The sequence below is a fragment of the Geotrypetes seraphini genome, chromosome 2 (assembly GCF_902459505.1).
Source record: "Geotrypetes seraphini chromosome 2, aGeoSer1.1, whole genome shotgun sequence".
NCBI classification, from domain to species: Eukaryota; Metazoa; Chordata; class Amphibia; order Gymnophiona; family Dermophiidae; genus Geotrypetes; species Geotrypetes seraphini.
The window spans coordinates 256,541,951-256,563,729 of NC_047085.1; the positions used below are offsets into that span (position 1 = coordinate 256,541,951).

Sequence of the window (21,779 nt, forward strand, 5' to 3'; positions counted from 1 at the left end):
GACAGTTCTGTGGCTCCAACCACGTTTTTTTCCTCGCATCCGGACATCTGGACCTAGGGCGCCTTTCGGAAAGTAATTAAAACCTTACTGTTTGACAGATTCATCTCCTAAAGAGAAGTCTCACTACTTACAAAGTTATATTTTCCTTCTGTCTATTTCTCGTGTAATATGTTGTTCCCTCACTTTCTGCATTCCACAATTCGCTGATTGTCCAGTTTCATTCCTTGGATTGCATACATGAGACCTATATTACATATTTAAGATTCATATTTTCCTTTTATCTATTTCTTGTGTAATAAGTTGTACCCTAACTTCTTGCATTCTGTAATTCGCTGATTGTCCAGCTTTATTCTGTAATTCACTTTATTCTGTAATTCGCTTCATTCTGCAATTCACCTTATTATCCAGCTCTATTCTGAAATTCGCAGATTGTCCAGCTATATTCCTTTAGTAGTATACATGAGATCTATATTACATACTTAAGATGCATATTTTCGTTTTATCTATTTCTTGTGTTAATAAGTTGTGCCCTCACTTCTTGCATTCTGTAATTTTCTGATTGTCCAGCCTTCTTCGATGTGAACCGCCTAGAAGTCATTTGACTATGGCGGCATAGAAGAATAAAGTTATTATTATTATTATCATTAAGCTGGTCACTGACCACTGGGAGTCATCAGAGGGATCTCGTCTAATGGCTAAATCTATGGCCAAGCTTTTATCTGATGGTGCCAAATTTCCAGCAGCTGTTTGTTCAGCCAAAAGAGGATTTGCTGGTGGCGCAGGTCACTAAACAAACCTCCCTGCCTAGCACTCTGAGGTTGTGGGTTCAAGTCCACGCTGCTACTTGTGACTCTGAGCAAGTCACTTAATCTCCCTCATTACCCCAGGTACATTAGAAAGATTGTGAGCCCACTGGTACAGACAGGGACAAATGTTTGAGTACCTGAATAAATTTATGTAAACCGTTTGAGCTCCCCTGGGAGAATGGTATAGAAAAATTAAATAAATAAATAAATAAAAACTCAAGATGACTTGAGCTGTTTGTGATGCTGAAGCCTTGATCAACCAGTTGTCTATATAGGGAAATACAAGAAATCCCCATGTGCGAAGGGTTGCGGCCACAACCACTAGGCACTTTGTGAAGACAAGAGGAGCAGAAGCCAGTCTGAATGACAAGACCTTGAATTGGATATGCCGAGATACTATGTGGAAGCAGAAGTACTTCCTGAGTGTACGAGTATGTGTATGAGATATAGATATCAGTCAATCTATATTTTCTAGTAAGAGTAGGAGGGTTCCCAGAGACACCATGCAAAACTTCTTCTTCAGCAAGTATTTGTTCAGGCCTCAGAGATCTTGAATGGGTTGAAAGCCTCCGGTCTTTTTCAGTATCATAGTAAAATAGAAACAAGAAATACTTTGAGTAGAAACCCCGGCCTCTTTCCTGCAGAGGAACAGGCTCTATTGCGTTTTGTTGGAGAAGGGCTGAGAGTTCTTGGTGAAGGAAGGTCTTCTGGAGAGAGTTGAAAAGAGACTCTTTTGGTGGGTGGTTTAGAGATTTTTCCATCCAAAGAAGGGTGAGTAGTGACTGAAAGCACCCACTGGTCTTTTGTGTAACAGTCCAATGTTGATGAAAAAAGAGCAATCTGCCTCCTATAGGGAGATACCACAGTTACCTTACCTTATCCGCGACCATGTTACCCCTGCATTAGCTTCCATGCACTGGCTGCCCATTCAAAAACGCTGCACCTTCAAGGCCCTGCTCCTCGCTTTCAAATCCTTCCATGAAACGATTCCGTACTACATGAAAACTAAACTACAAATCTACTTCCCAAAATGACTACTGAGGTCCCAAGGAGAAAAACAACTGACCATACCTTCTGGCTGCTCCCTCAAAACTAAAACTGCCCGCAAACGCTCCTACTCACATTTCATACCCAAACTTTGGCACACAATCCCTCCATCTGTCAGATCACTAGATGGACTCTGGAACTTCAGGAAGGCTGTGAAAACCTTCCTCTTTACTAACTCAGCACCTTAAAGTCATTCACCCTGAAATGCCACCCAATCAACGCACTATGTCACTTAATCTCACCAGATGCTACTTAGTACATATGTTTTATTGTCATGTCTATATTGTAATTTATGTAAACTGTCATCTCTGCTCCGTCTGGATTATTATGGATGTACTTTGTAACCCGTTCTGGGCTCCTTTGGGAGGACGGGCTAAAAATCGAATAAATAAATAAATAAATGTAACAGGTGTTATACAAGGACAGCCAGACAGATATTCTCACAGATGGGTGATGTCACCACAGAGCCCGGTACAGACAGTGCAAAAGGGTACTATCACTTTAACTTCTTCAGAAGACCACCTGTACCACGCATGCACAAGTGTCTTCCTGCCTGACGTTGACTCACAGGACCATAAGTTCAATCAAAAAGGTAAGAAGCCAACTAGGGGAGGAGGGAGGGTTGTGAAAATATCTGCCTGATGCCCTGGATAACCCTTATAACAGGTAACTGTGCTCTATCCCAGGATAAGCAGGCAGCATATTCTCACAGATGGGACTCCCTAGCTACTTTGAAAGGGATGGAGGGAAGTTGGCACTTACGAAGAGAACACATTTTGTAGAACTGCTTGGCTGAACTGACTGTCCCATCTGGAATGAGTCTCCAGACAGTAATTGGACGTGAAAGTATGTAGTGAAGACGAGCCTTACAGATGTCCTCAGTAGGAGTGAAATGATAAAAAACAACTGAGGCTGCCATTGCTCTAATCTTGTGTGCCGTGACTTGATCTTCCAATGTTAGCTCAGCCCGAGCATAGCAGAAGGAGATGCAGTCTGCCAAACATGTAGAAATTGTTATCTTGGTAACTGGAGTTCCTAGTCTGTTAGGACCAAATGAGAGGAATAGCTGAGCAGAGGTTCTATGAGGTTTTGTGTAATCCAGGTAATAAGTCAAAGCACGTTTACAGTCCAATGTATGAAGTGCAGCTTCACCCAAATGGGAACATGGTCTTGAAAAGACAGACAGAGAACTATAGACTGGTTGAGGTGAAATTTTTGAAACTATTTTTGGTAGGAATTTGGGATGAGTACGTAGGACTACTCTGTCATGGTAGAAGGTTGTATAAGATGGATCTGAAACTAGAGCTTGAAGTTTACTGACCTGTTGAGCTGAAGTGATGCAAATCAAGAAGACCACTTTCCATGTGAGATGTTTGAGAGATGAAGATGCCAATGGTTCAAATAGTGGCTTCATAAGACTGGAAAGTACAATATTGAGGTCCCAATAAACCAGAGGGGCTTTGATTGGGGGTTTTGTGTGCATCAGTCCCTTCATAAATTTAGAAACCAATGGGTGTGTAGCCAGAGGTTTATCATGAAGAAAATGTGAAAGGCACTGATGGCACCAAGGTGCACTCTAACATAAGAACATAAGCAGTGCCTCCGCCGGGTCAGACCATAGGTCCATCCTGCCCGGCAGTCCGCTCCCGCGGTGGCCCAAACAGCAGTCTTTAGACCTGAGTGAGAACAGTAAAAGGTAATCCAATATTGAAGACAGGGGACATGTATCTGGAAATAAAGCTTGCTGATCACACCATAAAGTGGAGCAAGTCCACTTAAAGTGGTACCATCGTTGTGTGGTAGCTGAAACTGGAGCAAAGAGATGGATATGATTTAGTCGCTGGGACAGAGGTACCAGGCTGTTAGAGCCAATGAATATAGACTGGGGTGAAATAGGGATCCTTCGTTCTGAGTAATAAGAGTTGGGTAAATCTGCAGAAGGATAGCCTCCCTAGCACTGAGTTGAAGCAGAAGATGGAACCAGGGCTATCTTGGCCATCTTGGAGCAATGAAAATCATTGAAGCTGGCTCCCATTTGAGTTTGAAATGCAATTTCACTATTAAGGGTATCGGAGGAAAGGCATAGAGAAATTAGTCTATCCAGTCTATCAGGAAGGCATTGGATTCCAGACAATGCGGTGAGTGTAGTCTGGAACAAAACTGTAGAAGTTTGTGATTCATGGGAGACGCAAATAGATCTATCTGATGGGTTCCCCATGTTGAGAAGATTCATTGAACTGTGTTCATGTTCAAGGATCATTAATGAGGCTGGAGGTATCTGCTTAGGCTGTCTGCTAGAATGTTTTGCTTTCTTGCCAGATATACTGCTTTGAGAAAGATGTTTCACAGAATGGCCCAATTCCAGATTTGCGTTACTTCTTGGCAAAGGAAGCGAGAACCCGTGCCCCCTTGTTTGTTGACCCTTGCCCCCTTGCTTGCGATTTGATTGGCTGTGTGTACCAGAACTACTTGATTGAGATGATCCTGAACGTATTCGGCACACTGTGGATTGCTTGCAGTTCTAGTAGATTGATATGAAAGGATTGTTCTTGAAAAGTCCAAGTCCCTTGAGTGCGATAGCCGTCTAGGTGAGCTACCCATCCAGACATGGACACATCTGTTGTTTAAGATCTTCTGATGCAAGGGCACATGAAAAAGAAGGCCCCTGGATAGGTTGGATGGAATAATCCTTGGACTTAAAAATTTTTGAAGTAGACAAAGTTGTCATTCTGCTCATGGAATATTGGTAAGGTGATCTTGTACATTAGGGTCCAAGTCGGAGACTCGCAATCAAGCATGTCAATGCATGGCAACAGACAGAGCTGAAGCTCTGGAAGTGACATCAAATGCATTGAACACTGATCTGGCCATGGACTTTCCAGTTTCGAGCAGATTATGAGTGATGTCTTGATATTGGCCAAGAATCTCAGTAGGATGATGTTGAGGTTGACTGTTTGAGGTAGCAAGTCATATAAAAGTTATAACTTAGGATACAACTCGTAAGCATGGCATTTTGATAGTCGTTTACCAAATTTGTCCAGGATTCGGCCTTCTCTTCCAGGAGGAGTACTGGCATATGTTCTACTACTGGATGATCTTTTTAGGGCAGACTCAATTAAGAGGGAGTGATGTAGTTGAGGTTTATCAAACCTTGGACATGCCTGGATCGTATAAAGGTAGTCAACGTTTTCTAGGAGTTACAGGCATATGTAGAAGCGCCTCTCAATTTTTAAATAAGGTATCCTTCATAAGATGATGAAATAGAAACTTCAAGCAATCCTTAGGGATTTGTTCAAAGTCCAAGGCATCAAACAACTCAGCTCTTGCTTCAGATTCAGATTCCATTTTCACTGGTAGAGCATGCCCCATTTGGTGTATGAATCTGGTGAATGACAAGCTCTCCATTGGAGAAGAACCAGGGGTAATACCATAGGATTCTGGTGCAGAGAATTCTGGATCTGAGTATGTAGGATCCAAGAGATCTGAATCATAGTCAGTTCTTTTATGAGACAAGGCACGTTTAGAGCAGTGGTCTCTTGATTTGGATCAGTGTCAATGCGAAGACTTCTGCGGTGACTGGAAGAGCTCCGATCAATGTCTCGGTGCCGATTCAATGTGAAGTGTGATAAAGAACTGTGATGGCTATGATGGATGATAGATTCAGTACAGAGTCCTTGGTGGAGCGATGCTTGGGCTGGGACGGTACTGATGGAGCCGAGGGAGGTACAGGGGCTGGTTGTGACTGGAACATAAGTGCCAACTCCCTTTGAAGAAATTCTCTAAATTCCTCCTGTTAGGATTGTACTAATAATGCAAGAGTGTTTTAAAACAGATTCCACAACTATATGGGCCATTTGGCTTTTATTTGTCATCACGTTTCTATGTTTCCAATTAGAAAATGATGTTGTGATGTTGAAGCTGTGTTATGCGTTTTGGTTGTTTTGGTTTTTTTTTCCAAAACCTGGATACTTTTGTATTCTACAGCAAACACAGAGAGGCTTTTCAAATCTGCACCAGCAGTAATGCAAAAGAAAGAGATCCCAGATGGACTACTCCAAAACAAAATCTCTTTATTAAAACAGTCACCTGATGTGGTCCACATTTCACCTATTCTTGGGCTGACTCAGGAGTATAATACTAAAAGTGGGAAAACTAAAGGATTTGCGATTCCAACTAAAATGTACAAAAATGCTCAGCACAATTCTATGCTCATAACAGTGAGAACAGTCTGTGTACACGCTGCTATGAGCACTGAATTATCCTGAGCATTTTTGTACATTTTAGCTGGGATCACAAAAACCTTTGGCTTTCTCACTTTCAATATTATACTCCTGAAGCAGCCCAAATAGGGCAAAACATGAACCAACTTGGATGATAGACTACTTAAAACAATATCTCTTTAATAAAACTATTTGGGACCTGTTTCTTTTCCATACATTGTATCTATTGTTTTTGGAGCTACTTGAACTGATAGAGGAGTCTCCCAATTCTTAAAAAGGTTATCTTTCATGACTATGTAAAAAGAGATTATGTCCTTACCTTCATAATGAGACATTCTAGATAAGTGGGTTATAGCCAAATTACTGTGAGCCATCTGCAGAAGGAATCCAATCTGGATATTTTTCTGACCCTTCTGTACTTCCCTAAGAGCTCTACTGCCTCCTATAGTTAGTACCCAAGCACAAAGAGCTCCATCAACAGTATGTGAAGTAGGGTCACCAATGGGAACATTCTCAAAAAACAACTACTCTGCTCAAAAAGGAAACAGAACAAAAACAGCCAACAAAAGCATCATAGGGTCTCAGGAAGTACCCCTGCATGTACCTTGAACTTATACAGAATTCTTCAAGGCCCCAAAGGGCTAACTGGCATCCAAGAATCAAACCTGGAGAAGCATAAGCAGAATGCGGCAATAGGCAGGTGCAGGATGGATAGGGCAAGAGTCTAGAATAAGAGATTTCATGTAGAATGTCATATAGACATTGTAATTCAGAATTCTATTGGCCAACATAGATCTCTGGAATACTCTATGTCTGAATTTATCCAGAGTTCTGCCATTTCTTCCTAGTGGAGTACTGGCATAAGTTCTGGAGCTATTGGCTTTTTAAAAAATGCTGATTCCACAACTAAGGACTGGTGTTGTAACTGTGGTTTGTCAACGCCTGGGCAAGATCGTATACTATATAATGTGTCTAATTTGCACAGGGCTACTGGAATGGAAAGTGGTTGTTCCCAATTTTTTTTAAAGGCCTCTTTCATCAAATTATGAAGAGGTAGTTGGACACAATCTTTGGGCAACTCCTTGTAGTCCAGAGATTCCTTTAGCTGTGCTTCAGGCTCTGTCTCCAATTCCATGTTTATAGGAAGAGTTGTGTCCCATCTGTCTGATGTACCGTATTTGCCGGCGTATAAGACGACTTTTCAGTACCTTAAAATCCTCCCCAAAGTCGGGGGTCGTCTTATACGCCGGGTACTGTTTAGAGAGCTGCACGGGAACGCCCCTAGGGTCGCGGGGATCCCATGGGGACGCCTCCGAGGGTCGCGGGGCTCCTGCGGGGCTGGATACTCAGTCTTCTGGATGTACGCGGCTCTTCTTCTCCCTACCTTCTCTGCTTGCAGCACAGAGCCGAACGGAAGTCTTCCCGACATCAGCGCTGACGTCGGAGGGGAGGGAGGGCTTAAACAAAGCTTAAACAAAGCCCTCCCTCCCTCCGACGTCAGCGCTGACGTCGGGAAGACTTCCGTTCGGCTCTGTGCTGCAGGCAGGGCAGATAAGGAGAAGGAGAGTAGCCTCGCGGTTCGAGTGGCTACCAAGAGAGAGGGGCGGCCGCCCCGCCCCGGTTGCAGCACAGCCGGCCAGGTTCCCTTACTTTTGTGGCACTTCCCCGACCGACCGATAACAGCCCGGGTCCAACAATCCTCCCTGCCCTGTAGCCGCGAATCTAAATTACCTTCTTACAGCAGCTGTAAGAAGGTAATTTAGATTCGCGGTTAAGGGCAGGGAGGTTTGTCGGACCCGGGCTGTTATCGGTCGGTCGGGGAAGTGCCACAAAAGTAAGGGGACCTGGCCGGCTGTGCTGCACCCGGGGCGGTAGAGAAGGTGTGCGGAAGAGAAGGTGTGCGGAAGAAGTTTCTTCTGCAATAAGTCCTACTCCTAGCACCAGCCGTGCTTCCAGAGTCAGTCCAAACCAATAACAGCAAAATCCTCAGTTTAGCATTCTGGCCACATTCAGGGTATGACAGAATAGTCCATGCAACAAGTCATAGCTTTTGAGTATAAGGCTCTTGGGTACTGGCTCTAATTGTGTCCCTGTTAGGTTGAGCAAAAATAATCCCCAACAGTTTGAGAGGAGAGAAGCCTGTTCTCCACAGGTGCTACCACTCTCCCAACAGATAGGCTTTTGTGTAACTTCTGCAGCTTCCAGCACAAGTCAGAGCAATGCACAAACTGCTCTCAAAACATAGATTTAAAAAAAACCTCTTCAAATGAAAAAGAAAACCCAGGGCTTATCAGCCTACTCACATTCCATGGGGTACTCTTCCCCTTGGGGTAAAACATAGTCCTCCAGCCATTCCATGTCACAAACCTCGGGCTGGACTTCAGGTTCCTCCATTTCCCAATCCTTAGGAGAACCTTCTTGTGCTGGCCATGGGTTAGCTGCCAGAGCTGGCTTCCTCTTCAGCTTCCAGTCCCAGCTGTCTCTCCTCCCCATCTGACGAGGAAAGCTCAGCAAAAGAGAGCATCGGCAACAGGCCACACCCCCCCTAGCAGGGTTAACCAAATTCTTAAAGAGCCCTATCCTTTTAGTCACTGCCTGCGCTCTGGGAACTTTTAAAGGGGCAGGCTCATTCCTAAAGCTGTGCACAGGATTTTTACTATACACAGGATGTTTCCTAAACTTGGTCACAGGATCTTTAGTGGAGCTTACCGGGGCTTTCTCCTTGGATTTAGTAGGACTAGCCAGATTCCTGTCACAATATACTTTTTACACTCATTTGTGGTTATGCAAGTTTATAAAAGCTTGTGATTAAAACAGGCTTTACATTAAGAAAAAGTGTTACTCACCTTTAGCAGATGTTCTCTGAGGACAGCAGGATGAATATCCACACGGATGGATGACATCATCTTAGGAAGCCCTGTGTGAGAAATGCTCTCCAGCAACTACTCAAAGTTTTTGAGGGTAGTACATTGAATATTTGAATACATTTCTGCCCTCTGTTGCTGTGTGGGACCAAGCCAATTTAATAATATAGCTGATAGAATTCGATTCCAAGGGGAATCTGCTGTCCTTGGAGAACACCTGCTACTTTGAAGGGGTAAATAGCCAGGTGGATAAAGGGGAATCCATAGACATCATTTACCTTGACTTCCAAAAAGCCTTCGACAAGGTACCACATGAAAGATTGCTAAGGAAGCTATGGAACCACGTGGTGCAAGGGGAGATCCACCGATGGATCAAAAACTGGCTGGCAGGCAGGAAACAGAGGGTTGGAATAAAGGGCCATTACTCAGACTGGCAATGGGTCACTAGCGGAGTTCCGCAGGGGTCGGTGCTGTGACCGCTCCTGTTTAATATATTTATTAACGACCTAGAGGCGGGAACAAAATGTGAGGTTATTAAATTTGCGGATGACACCAAACTATACAGCAGGGTCAAAAACATGTATGACTGCGAAGATCTCCAAAAAGATCTGACAACGCTGGAAGAGTGGGCCAAAAAGTGGCAAATGAGCTTCAACATAGGGAAATGCAAGGTCATGCATGTAGGGAAAAAGAACCCATGTTCACTTACAAGATGGGGGGACAACCGCTAGGGGTAAGCAACCTTGAAAGAGACCTGGGAGTGATGGTAGACGCAACACTGAAGGCGTCGGCGCAGTGCGCCACAGCCTCAAGGAAAGCAAACAAAATGTTGGGTATCATTAAGAAGGGTATCACGACCAGGACGAATGAAGTCATCCTGCCACTGTATCGTGCAATGGTGCGCCCGCATCTGGAGTAATGTGTCAAGTACTGGTCGCCGTACCTCAAGAAGGACATGGCAGTACTTGAGGGAGTCCAGAAAAGAGCAACTAAGCTAATAAAGGGTATGGAAAATCTCTCATATACTGACAGACTGAAAAAGTTGGGGCTGTTCTCCCTGGAGAAGCGGAGACTTAGAGGAGACATGATAGAAACCTTCAAGATCATGAAGAGCATAGAAAAAGTAGACAGGGACAGATTTTTCAAATTATGGGGAACCACAAGTACAAGGGGGCACTCAGAGAAATTGAAAGGGGAAAGGTTTAGAACAAACGCCAGGAAGTTCTTTTTCACCCAGAGGGTGGTGGATACATGGAACGTGCTACCAGAGGATGTGATAAACAGGAGTACGCTACAGGGGTTCAAAGAAGCTTTGGATAGGTACTTGGAGGACAAAGGGATTGAGGGGTACAGATAGGAGTAGAGGTAGGTTATAGGGATAGGAGTAGAGGTAGGTTATAGGGATAGGAATAGAGGTAAGTTATAAAATGAATCAGGGACCACTGTTCAGGTAATAGACCTGATGGGCCGCCGCGGGAGCGGGCTGCTGGGCGAGATGGACCTCTGGTCTGCCTCAGCGGAGGCAACTTCTTATGTTCTTTGTACAGTTTGTGCAACAAAAACAAAATGGTCCTTTTGTTTCCAAGTTCCTCAAAATACCTCTAACCCAGTGATCTCAAACTCAAATCCTTTGCAGGGCCACATTTTGGATTTTTAGGTACTTGGAGGGCCGCAGAAAATAGTTATGTCTTATTAAAGAAATGACAATTTTGCATGAGGTAAAACTCTTTATAGTTTATAAATCTTCCCTCTCCCCCAGAAGGCCTGCATGTTCCCCCCTTCTTTGCAGCATCAGAGGCAGGATCACGGCAGAGGGAACATGCTGCTGAGGACGACGGCAGCCTGCAAGGATCGCTACAGCACTGGCAATCCTCTCTGCAGGCTGTGGTAATTATCTGAAGGTAAGAGTGGGAGGCCGGGTGGAAGCTGGAGGATGCTACAAAGAGCGGGCAGCACTAGTACAGACAGCACTAGTATAGACTGCAGGCTGCAAAATAGTACCTGATGGGCCGCGATTTTGGGACCACTGCTCTAACCTCTCCTTCCCGCATTTAACCTTCCTTTAACCCCTTTCTCCTTTTCTAAAATCACTGAAGAGGAAATTGCACATCATCTTTCCTCCTCCAAATTTACTACATGTTCCTCTGATTCCATTCATACCCATCTAATTAGCACTTTCTCTCCTACCATCATCCCTTCTATCTGTCATATCTTCGATCTTTCACATTCCCCTGCAATTGCTCCCGATGCTTCAGACATGCTGTGGCTAAACCACTCCTCAGAAAAACCTTCATTGCCCTTCCAGCTATCTCCCCATCTCCCTCATCCAAGCTACTAGAGCTTGCCGTTCACTACATTTGTCTTTTTTTCATGTGAAGCTATTATTGATCCACTACAAACCAGCTTTCACCCTCTACATTCAATAGAAACAGCTTGTTGCTAAAGTTTCCAATGATCTGTTCCTGGCCACATCCAAAGGGCCTCTACATATTCTATCCTCATCCTTCTCAAACTAACTGCTGTTGATCACCACCTTGATATGCTGTCCTCATGAACTTCAGGGCTCTGTTTTGTCTTGGTTTTCTTCTGATCTCTTCCATCACACTTTTAGTGTATGTTATGGTGGATCTTCCTCCACTACTAGCCCACTATCAGTCAGTGTTCCTCAGGGCTCTGTCTTGGGGGCCTCTTTTTTTTTCTTCTCTCTTTACTTATTTCCCTTATTTCCTTGGTGCTCTGATCTCCTCCCATGATTTTCAGCATCATCTTTATACAGTTACCTCTCAGATCTACCTTTCCACACTAGAAAGTTTAGCAGAAATCTGTGCCCAAGTCTGCTTGTTTGACATTGCTGCCTGGATGTTTCACTGCCATCTGAAACTAAACATGGCAAAGACTGAGCTTCTTATCTTTCCTTCTAAACTCACCTTCTTTCATCTATACATGTTTGGGTGGGGGAGAACTGCAGTGAATCAGCAGGCCAATACAATAGGCTGAAGTAGAGGACACTATTAAACCTCTTTCAATACCAAATCATTGGGGGGGAGGTGACTTTCAAGCATCTGGAAAGCCAATTATCACCATTACTTGCAGCATTATTTAACAAGGTTCTAAAGGATAACCCCCTCCCTGCCACCTTTTACAAAGCACATGTTGTGGTCTTACATAAACCTATACAAAAAAGCAGCCTGTGCTAGTAATAGATCCATAGCACTATTCAATATCTTTAGGAAAATTTTTGATAAAATATTACCACATAGGCTGGAGACATAGGGCTGTTTGACCACATTCAGAGGGAAAAAAATTAAAATAACTTGTGTTGCAGTGGATACCAAAAATGTCTTTGATAGGATAGTGGGATTTTCAGGAGGAATCAGCTGGTTGACCCTTCTTGGCAAAAAGAGGAAGCAAACGCCTGATCAGCACGAGAGGATGAAGTGGAAATTGGCCTCTTGCTGATCTGGAGTCTTGGTAGGAAGGGAGAGAGAGAGTAGTACTTGATATTTTTTGTGAGACATTTTAATAATGTAAAAGAAGTCATAATGCAAAAGAAGAAGGTATAAATTCAACAAATAGTTAGGGAAGATGTCAAAATGAATCTGTCCAAGCTCACAAACACCTTGCTTTTGCTCCAGAGAAGCTGTAACTGCCTCTGCATTTCAAATATTACTTGCCTTCTGATATCTTCTGGAGTCGTGATAACATCTGAGCAAGTTTCTGCTGTCGCTCTGCAAGTTCTCCACGACCACTAAAATCAACGCGGAAGAGTGCCATAATGGAATCTATGATCTGGGTCAAAATAAATAAAAATGAAATACAAAACTATAGATACTATAACTGGATATACATCGTTGTGTCTCACATAAAGGCATACAAATAATGAAAAACAGCCTATTGAGCTTGAAAGCAAAGCTTAGCCTGCAAGTCTTGTATAATGTTTTCTGTCCTACTTTCTTTCTTAGATATACTAACATAGTAAATGATGGCAGATAAAGATGAAGATAGTAGAAAAGCATACCCCCTCATTCTATAAAGCACAAGTTACTTACCTGTAACAGGTGTTATCCAGGGACAGCAGGTAGATATTCTCACATATGGGTGACATCATCCACATAGCCTGGTATGGACTATGCAAAAGTGTACTGTCACTTTAAAATGTTTGAAGGTCTCAAGACTGCCCATTCCATGAATGCACCAGCGCCAGTCGGCTCATGGGACCATCAGTTCAATAAAAAGGCTAAGAAGTCAATTAGAGGAGGTGGGAGGGCTGTGAGAATATCTGCCTGCTGTCCCTGGATAAAGCACAGTTACTTACCGTAACAGTTGTTATCCAGGGACAGCAGGCAGATATTCTCACACATGGGTGACGTCACCGATGGAGCCCTGCAGCAGACAGCCTCGAAAGCAAACTTGCTTGAAGATCTCGAGCTTTCGAGTGCTGCACCGCACATGCGCGAGTGCCTTCCCGCCCAACTAGGGGGCGCATCTCCTGTGAGGATCCTCAGTTCAGATACCACGCCAAGAAGCCAACCAGGGGAGGTGGGAGGGTTGTGAGAATATCTGCCTGCTGTCCCAGGATAACAACTGTTACGGTAAGTAACTGCGCTTTATCCCAGGACAAGCAGGCAGCATATTCTCACACACGGGTGACCTCCAAGCTAATTATAAAGAGATGGAGGGAGTTGGCAAGTTAAGAAAAAAGATTTTGCAAAACAGATTGGCCAAAATGGCCATCCCTCCTGGATAAAGTATCCAGACAGTAATGAGAAGTGAAAGTATGAACTGAGGACCAAGTGGCAGCCTTGCAGATTTCCTCAATAGGAGTTGATCTGAGGAATGCTACAGACGCCGCCATAGCTCGAACTTTGTGGCCCGTCACTCGACCCTGCAGAGGAAGACCAGCCTGAGCATAACAGAAAGAGATACAAGCAGCTAACCAGTTGGAGATGGTACGCTTTGAGATAGGGCGTCCCAACCTATTCGGATCAAAAGAAATAAATAGTTGAGGAGATGTTCTGTGAGATTGAGTGCATTGAAGATAGAAAGCTAAGGAACGTCTGCAATCTAAAGTATGTAGAGCCGCTTCTCCAGGATGAGAATGTGGCTTAGAAAAAAAGACTGGTAGAACAATTGATTGGTTGATGTGAAATTCTGAAACCACTTTAGGTAAGAATTTAGGATGGGTACGCAGGACCACCTTATCATGGTGAAAACCAGTGAAAGGTGGGTCCGAAACCAAAGCTTGCATTTCACTAACACATCGAGCAGAAGTGATGGCAATCAAGAAAACCACTTTCCAAGTGAGATACTTGAGAAGAGCCTTGTCTAGAGGTTCAAAAGGAGGTTTCATCAGTTGAGCTAAAACAACATTAAGATCCCAAACCACAGGAGGCGGTTTAAGAGGTGGATGAAGATTAAAAAGCCCCTTCATAAAGCGAGAAACCATGGGATGCCTGCCCCGCAATCCAACAGTTTTGGAGACATCTTGGCCTATATACCACATCGCTTTGGGGATGGCGATGGCTTCCGCAACCGAGGGCGTTATTTGGATTTTATAATATAGCCTCACCCAAACCCAGGGGAATGTCAGCATTTATCTCCAGAGCCCTTTTGATGGGAAAAAAAGCCATCCTCACCAACTGGCTCTCCCGTGATCCCCCGTCATATGCACAATGGAGATCCCTAATGATAGTGCACGCAACACTGGAGAGACGCATGGTGGGAGACTTGACTCTTGGCCCAGGTCGCAAATTTTGTCAGGTGTGGGAACACTTCTGGCAGGACCTCACACCGCGTGCTCGCAGTAGACTTTTGAATCTTTAAGATTTTATTCCCACTCTCAGCTGTTGGACTGGCCATGGATTCTTGGGGAGGGGAGGGGAGGGGGGATGAGAGGGGAACTGATTATATTGTTGAAAATGTTATTTCCTGAATGGTACTACTGTTTGTATTTGCTTCTTACTGCTGGAATAATAAAAATCATTTAAACATACAGGGAACAGTGCGATAACGTGACTCCAGCTTTGATGGAATAGCTGTGACCGAATAAGGTATCTGCATATTGCGGATGAAGGTCTGCCCGGTGTCATGGGCAACTGCAAGGTCTCCTTGGGAGGATGAGCGAGCTCCATGTCAGCCAAGTATTCTGGTGTATATTTGGAATCTAAATGCAAGTCCAAATGAAGAGCTTGACCCATATCATAGACAAATTTGGCAAAAGAGGAAGACTTGGAAGAAGAGGGTTCCTCAGGGGAGACAGACCTGGAACGAGGAGCCACGGAATAAGAGGGTGAAGCCTCACGTGAGTACTGAGACAGCGGTTCCGACTCCACTCTCACTGTCACTGAAGAAGCCCCACTCCCAGTTTGTGGTGGAGTGAAGGAATGATTCCTCTTCAGACCCCTCGAAGGGGATGTCCTTGGAGTTCAAGGGGTAGAATGCCTCAAAACCCCGAATGCCTCGAAGATAAAGAAGAAGAAGCGGTGACCTTCGACTCAGAACGAGAAAGTTTCTTCGAGGAAGTTTCCACATGCCCCGAGCTCTTCGAAGCGAGGTGTTTCGACGGCCTCGAGCGATGCTTCGGACGAGGCAAAGAGGGTCTCGAGGTGATATCCGGCGAGGAGTCTGAAGAAGAAAATCTTTTGCGAGACCTGCCCCGTGGATGCTGGATCAGGGTCTCAGGCTGCTGTTCAGGTTGGTCCACCCAAGGCAAAGTCGAGGACGGGACTAACTGAGCCACAAAGGAAGAAATTTGAGTAGTCAAAATAGATTTGAGCATATCTTCAAATATTGGCACCGAGACCAAAGGATTTGGTGTTAAAGGTGCTCCTGTGCGCTCCAAGGAGGGCGACCTTGATTTAGAGTATTCCCGAGACTTGGAGGCACGTTTTGCCGAAGGCCTCGAGGACAGAGGCACACCCGGAGGCCCGGGTAGCATGGAAAGAGACTCTGGAGGCTTCTTGGGTATGGTACCTGAAAAGGAAGCAGGAGACTTACCCCCAGATGCAGGCTTCGAGGACGGGATCAAGGAGGCCTTCGAGGCCGAGGACCCTGAGGTCTTCGAGGCTGAGGCCGAAGCAGGTGTCGAGGGCGAGGCCTTACCACATGAGGTTGCCCCCGATGTCGAGGCCTTGGGTCCCGAAGAGGTCGAGACAGTCGAGGCCGAGGTTTTTTCAGGCTCCATATTGAATAGATGAATGAATCTGTTGCAGCGGCAGCGAAAAGCACGAGGCTGAAGGGTCAGACAGCAATCACAATCTTCTAGACGATGAGTACGACCCAAACAGACCATACACCGACTATGAGGGTCGGTGATAGAAATCGTCCTGCCGCACTGGTAGCAACGTTTAAACCCGGTCACAGGCCGGGACATAGAAAAAATAAAGTCCGTCGATAAGAAGGGAAGAGGGCCTAGGTCCAAGCCCGCGGACTCGGAAAACAAAAAAGAAACAAACTTTGTTTTTTTTTTTTACTTTGAAAAACAAGAAAATAAACAAGGGAATAAACCCTGAGCACAGCAACCGAACAATAGCAGCCGCGATGAAGAGAAGGCAAATTGCTGCAGAGCCAGAAGCACAAGTCTTCTCAGCTCCGCGGAAAACAATGAACTGAGGATCCTCACAGGAGATGTGCCCCCTAGTTGGGCGGGAAGGCACGCGCGCATGCGCGGTGCAGCACTCGAAAGCTCGAGATCTTCAAGCAAGTTTGCTTTCGAGGCTGTCCGCTGCGGGGCTCCATCGGTGACGTCACCCATGTGTGAGAATATGCTGCCTGCTTGTCCTGGTATAATACCTGTTAAAGGTAAGTAACTGAGGTAGCATATTCTCACATATGAGACTCCCTAGCTGTAAATTCAAGGGCAGGAGGAAAGTTGGCTATTAACCAGAGAATAAATTTTGTAAAACTGCTTACTCAAACTGACTATCTTGTTGGAATGATGCTCATTCATTTTTCAGTTGGGGCTGTTTCGAGTCCAAAAAAGCTGATGGAGAGTCAACTAATACCTTCCTATTTGGGGCCATGACACCAACCAAAATTTCTAGACTTCTATTCCCACCAGAACACCTGGCCTCAGTCTTTCATGCAGAAAACAGACAAAACCCTTTTTAAATACAAATCCACAAACTAAAAGTATTATTGTATGTAAACTAAATGCTAATATGCCAGACCCTGCATACAGTACACCATAAAAGATATAGAAAGAAATGCATTTCTTCCTGATCAGTCCAAAATATAAAAACAACAGATGTAAATTTTCAAAATGGACCTATTTCAAACACTAAACTTAAAATAAAAATGTTTTTCCTACCTTTGTTATTTGGTGATTTTATTTTTCTGATCATCTAGTTTCCTCGGTGCTATTAACTGTGTTTCCAAGTCCTCCTTATGCATTTTCTGTTTCTTTTCTCTTCACTTTTTGCACTACTGCACATCCATCTTTGGAATTGATTAATATCATATTCAGTTTTCTTCCATTTTTCTGCTTCCATCTCAACTCTATCTTTTATCTCTTCCCCTCTCCTCCATCCATGTGTACCATCTTTTCCCTCTCTTCTCTCCTACTTCCTTCTGTCCATGTGCCACCATCTCTTCCACATTCCTCCGTCCATGTGCCACAATCTCTTCCCTCTCTTCTCTTCCATAATCCTCTGTCCATGTGCCACAATCTCCTTCCCCTCCCCTCCATCCACATGTCCCTGTTCCTCTCCTCTCTGCCTCTCCCATTCAGCATCTCTCTCTTCTTCCTCCCTCCCACCCCCTCTTGTTCCACCAAATTTCTCCCCACCCAGTTCTAAAGCCCCCCTAACCTTGAAAACTACAAGAAGGTCACTGGTGCAGCATCAATTCTCTAGCGCTGCCTACGGCCTCCTCTACATGATTTCTTTGCTGTGGTCTACCCAAGCAGATACAGAAAGTTGCTTCAGAGGGGGATGGACCACGGTCAAACAGTACAGAGGAATCCAATGGCAGTGCTGGAGAATCACTCCTGCACTAGCGCTCTCCTTGTAGTTTTTGAGGTGAGGGAGGCTTTGGAACCTCGTGGGGAGCTGAGGTCCCCTGGCTCGCAGGCTTTGCAATGAAGAATAGTGCTTTAGACAGTAATGGGAAGTAAAAGTATGATTTCAGGACCAGATGGCTGCTTTACAGATATCCTCAATGGGAGTAGAATGTAGATGAACTACTGAAGTTACCATGGCTCTAGTCTTGTGTGCTATGACATGACCTTCCAGCGGCAGCCCAGCCCAGCCCGAGCATAGCAAAAAGCAATACAGTCTGCTAGCTATATAGAGATGAAACATAGAAACATGATGGCAGATAAAGGCCTTCTGCCCATTCACAGTAACAATTATCTCTTCCTCTAAGACAGGGGTGTCAAAGTCCCTCCTCGAGGGCCGCAATCCAGTTGGGTTTTCAAGATTTCCCCAATGAATATGCATGAAATCTATTAGCATACAATGAAAGCAGTGCATGCAAATAGATCTCATGCATATTCATCGGGGAAATCCTGAAAACCCGACTGGATTGCGGCCCTCGAGGAGGGACTTTGACATCCCTGCTCTAAGAGATCCCATGTGCCTATCCCAGGCTTTCTTTAATTCAGACACAGTCTTTATAGAGATGGTTCTCTTGGTGACAGGAGCTCCCAGTCTATTAGGATCGAATGAAAGGAAGAGTTGAGTAGAAGTTCTATGAGGCTTGGTGTGATTTAAGTAATAAGCAAGAACACATTTGCAGTTCATGTTGAGTGTGGTCTCACCCGGGTGAGAAAGCAGTCTTGTAAAAAAGATACTGTGATGGGAGGGGATGGGAGGGGAGGATTTTCTATTTAATAAGAATAGTTTAAATATTAGGTGTATTACATAATTTTCAAAATATTATAGAATATGAATTTGTAATGAAATGTACTTAAAGTGTTATATGAGAGTTAATCAAGTGTGTATTTATAAGTTCATATGATTTTATCTATTACACTTGTTGTAATATGTAAAAATGAATAAAGAATTAAAAAACAAAACAAAAGAAAAATAGACAACTATAGTGCAAAATATAGACAGCAGATATAAATTCTCAAAACTGACATATTTTGATCACTAAATTGCAAATAAAATCATTTCTCCTACCAAAAAAACAAAAAAGACAAGAAGTACTATAGACTGGTTGAGATGAAATTCTGAGATGATTATTATTATTTCCAAAAAGGATGGAAAATCAAGGAGAAGTAACAGCAACAATAATTCTAGAAGCTATTTGGGAAATGATTACTGACCTTAAAAAAACTAAGTTCCAGATGAACCAAGTTGAAAATGAGCTTGGGATTATCTAGTAAATTTTTGGAACTGGAGAACAATTTAGTTGTGAAATCATTAAAGGCTGGTGAAATGGGCAGAAACTGGAGGAAGTGAAATCCGTCTAGAGTAAGATTGTGGTAAGATGGTCTACTCTATGAAAGAGTAATTTAAGATTTCTGAACTTCCCTCAAACAGCTTATATGCCACCTGGAGATTTGTTTAAAAATATATGCTTGAATTGTTAAAAATTCCATTGGAAGCTACATCCTCATTGTTAAGATCTATTATATGCCTTTTAAGAAGTGGCAAGTGGGTGAACAAGATAGCACAGTTACTTAACTATAATGTGTTATTCAGGGACAGCAGGCAGATAGTCTCACAGATGGGCGACGTTATCAACGGAGCCCCGGTACGGACAGTGTAAAAGTGTTCTGTCACTTTAACTTCTTTAGAAGTCTCGAGACCGTCCGTACTGCGCCAGGAGTGGATGGTTCAGTGTGAGGTATCCTTGGAGGATACTATTGAAATAGGATAGAGGTAGAGGTAGGGAGGGAAAGGGGCACTAACTTACGTAGAAAGGGACAATTGTTGGGCTTGAAGGAAAGGAAAGAAAGAAAGGATGCACAGTCAGAAGGTAGTGCAACCACAGACTCATACAATCACCAGACAACAAAGGTAGGAAAAATGAATTATTTTTTGTTTTGTGATTACAATATGTCAGACAGAACATATAAAAGACTGGATAGAAAATGAGAATCTTGACTGCCTCTTCCTCACAGAAACCTGGCTTACATCAGACTCAGATCCCAGGATAACGGAAGTCTGCCCTAAGGGATACAAAATAACAGTGGTCAGCATAGAAAAAAAAAGGAGGAGGTCTAGCCATCTTAGTCAGAAACTCCCTAAATCTGAATATACTAGACAAAACGTCCACCCCTTACATGGATCTACTAGCCTGCCAACTTTCATGCACCACACTAAAAGGATCCATAACTTGCATGCTCTGTTACATAACATCAGGGAATTGGAACACAGCAAGACCTGAATTTGAAGATTTTATATACCGAAACTCACTAACGGCAACTTACAACCTAATTCTAGGAGACCTAAACCTCCATCTCAAAGACCAATTCTCCAAACAAGCAGAAAACCTACTGTCATTCCTCGAAGCCCTAACATACAAGATTTTAGACCCACAAACCACACATGAGAAAGGTCACCAACTAGACATCGCAGCCTTCATGACCCAACAGCCCTTACTGCCAGAGATTCAAACATCAAATGGAAAGTGGTCTCGATCCCTCTGGTCAGACCACTACACATACTCCTTCAACATCAACTGGGCCAAAGACAAAACCAAACCAAAACCCCAAAGATCAACCTACAACTCACGTAAATACATCGACCCCTCCAAATTCTGGACTAAAACAGATGCAACAATCCAAGAATGTAACCCCAAGGACTTCATCTCATAATGGTGCAGACTAAGCACAGCTACCCTAGACGAGCTAGCCCCAATACAAACAAAAACCAGAATTAGCAGATGACCAGACAAATGGTTCGACAATGAACTACTTCTACTCAAAAGACAATGCAGACGACTAGAAAGAAAATGGAGAAAGAATAACCAAGAACCCACAAAAACAGCATGGAGAAAACTAAACCAACAATATAAGCTAAAACCAAAAAAAAAAGAAAGACACACTATACCAACCTAATAGGCAAAGAAACCCAAGACACGGAGAGAGATCCAAGATGGCGACGGAGTAAGTCACCCTTGAAAGCTGCTCCCGCTTGGTTTGGCGATTTTCTCTTATTTAAGAAGTTCTTACCTTAAAAATGCCCAAGCGCAGGGGCAAACAGAGAGGCGTTCTTCCAGCCTCATCTGGTATTTCAACGGGGAGACAGTTGGCAATTACAGCATATGCCACACCGGCTGGATCGGGTGCATCCGCTGACCGAGGGGGGCAGACCTCGGTCTTGGAGAGCGAAATTTCGCTTAGCCCAGTGGGTCCTGGAGCTCCTCCGCGGCCCGGGAGGATGTCGGGGACGACGTCGGCGGCGCAGGAGGTGCCGGAGACGAGTTCTCCGCTGACGCTGCTGAACTTACCCCTGACCCCGGAAGTTATTCACGGCTTGCCGACTCTTTTGCAGTCGACAACGGAGAACGGAGGAGCAGTTGCTGGTGAGGAAGCAGGGACAGAGGAGCAGCGAGCTAATGGGGTTTTCCCCGGAACATCATTGCCCCCCCCTCCTCTGGTAAAACCTGAAGTCATCGATATGGAAGCGATTTGGAGTGGACTTGAGTCAATACATAAGGTATGCTCTCAACTTTTTTCTTCAACACAGAATACTAATTTACAAGTTAAAACTTTGGAAGAGAAACTCCAAAAACAGTCCAATAGAACGGACAACTTAGAAAAATCAGTGTCAGAAATAAAGGCTTCTATGAATTTACATTTAAAGGAAAAGTCTTTGCTGCTTAGAAAAATGGAAAATCTGGAAAATGCAAATAGAAACTTAAATCTTAGACTGTTGAATTTTCCGGTATCT

The 21,779-nt window shown here is 44.0% G+C and overlaps 1 protein-coding gene across 1 annotated transcript in view; it reads right to left on the reverse strand.

Moving 5' to 3' along the window:
- Window positions 1–21,779, reverse strand: part of DMC1 (DNA meiotic recombinase 1) — a 398,321-nt gene that overhangs the window by 105,591 nt on the left and 270,951 nt on the right. The window contains exon 9 of the mRNA XM_033929441.1: window positions 12,612–12,726. Coding sequence (XP_033785332.1) covers window positions 12,612–12,726 — 115 coding nt within the window. The remainder of the gene's footprint in view (window positions 1–12,611; window positions 12,727–21,779) is intronic.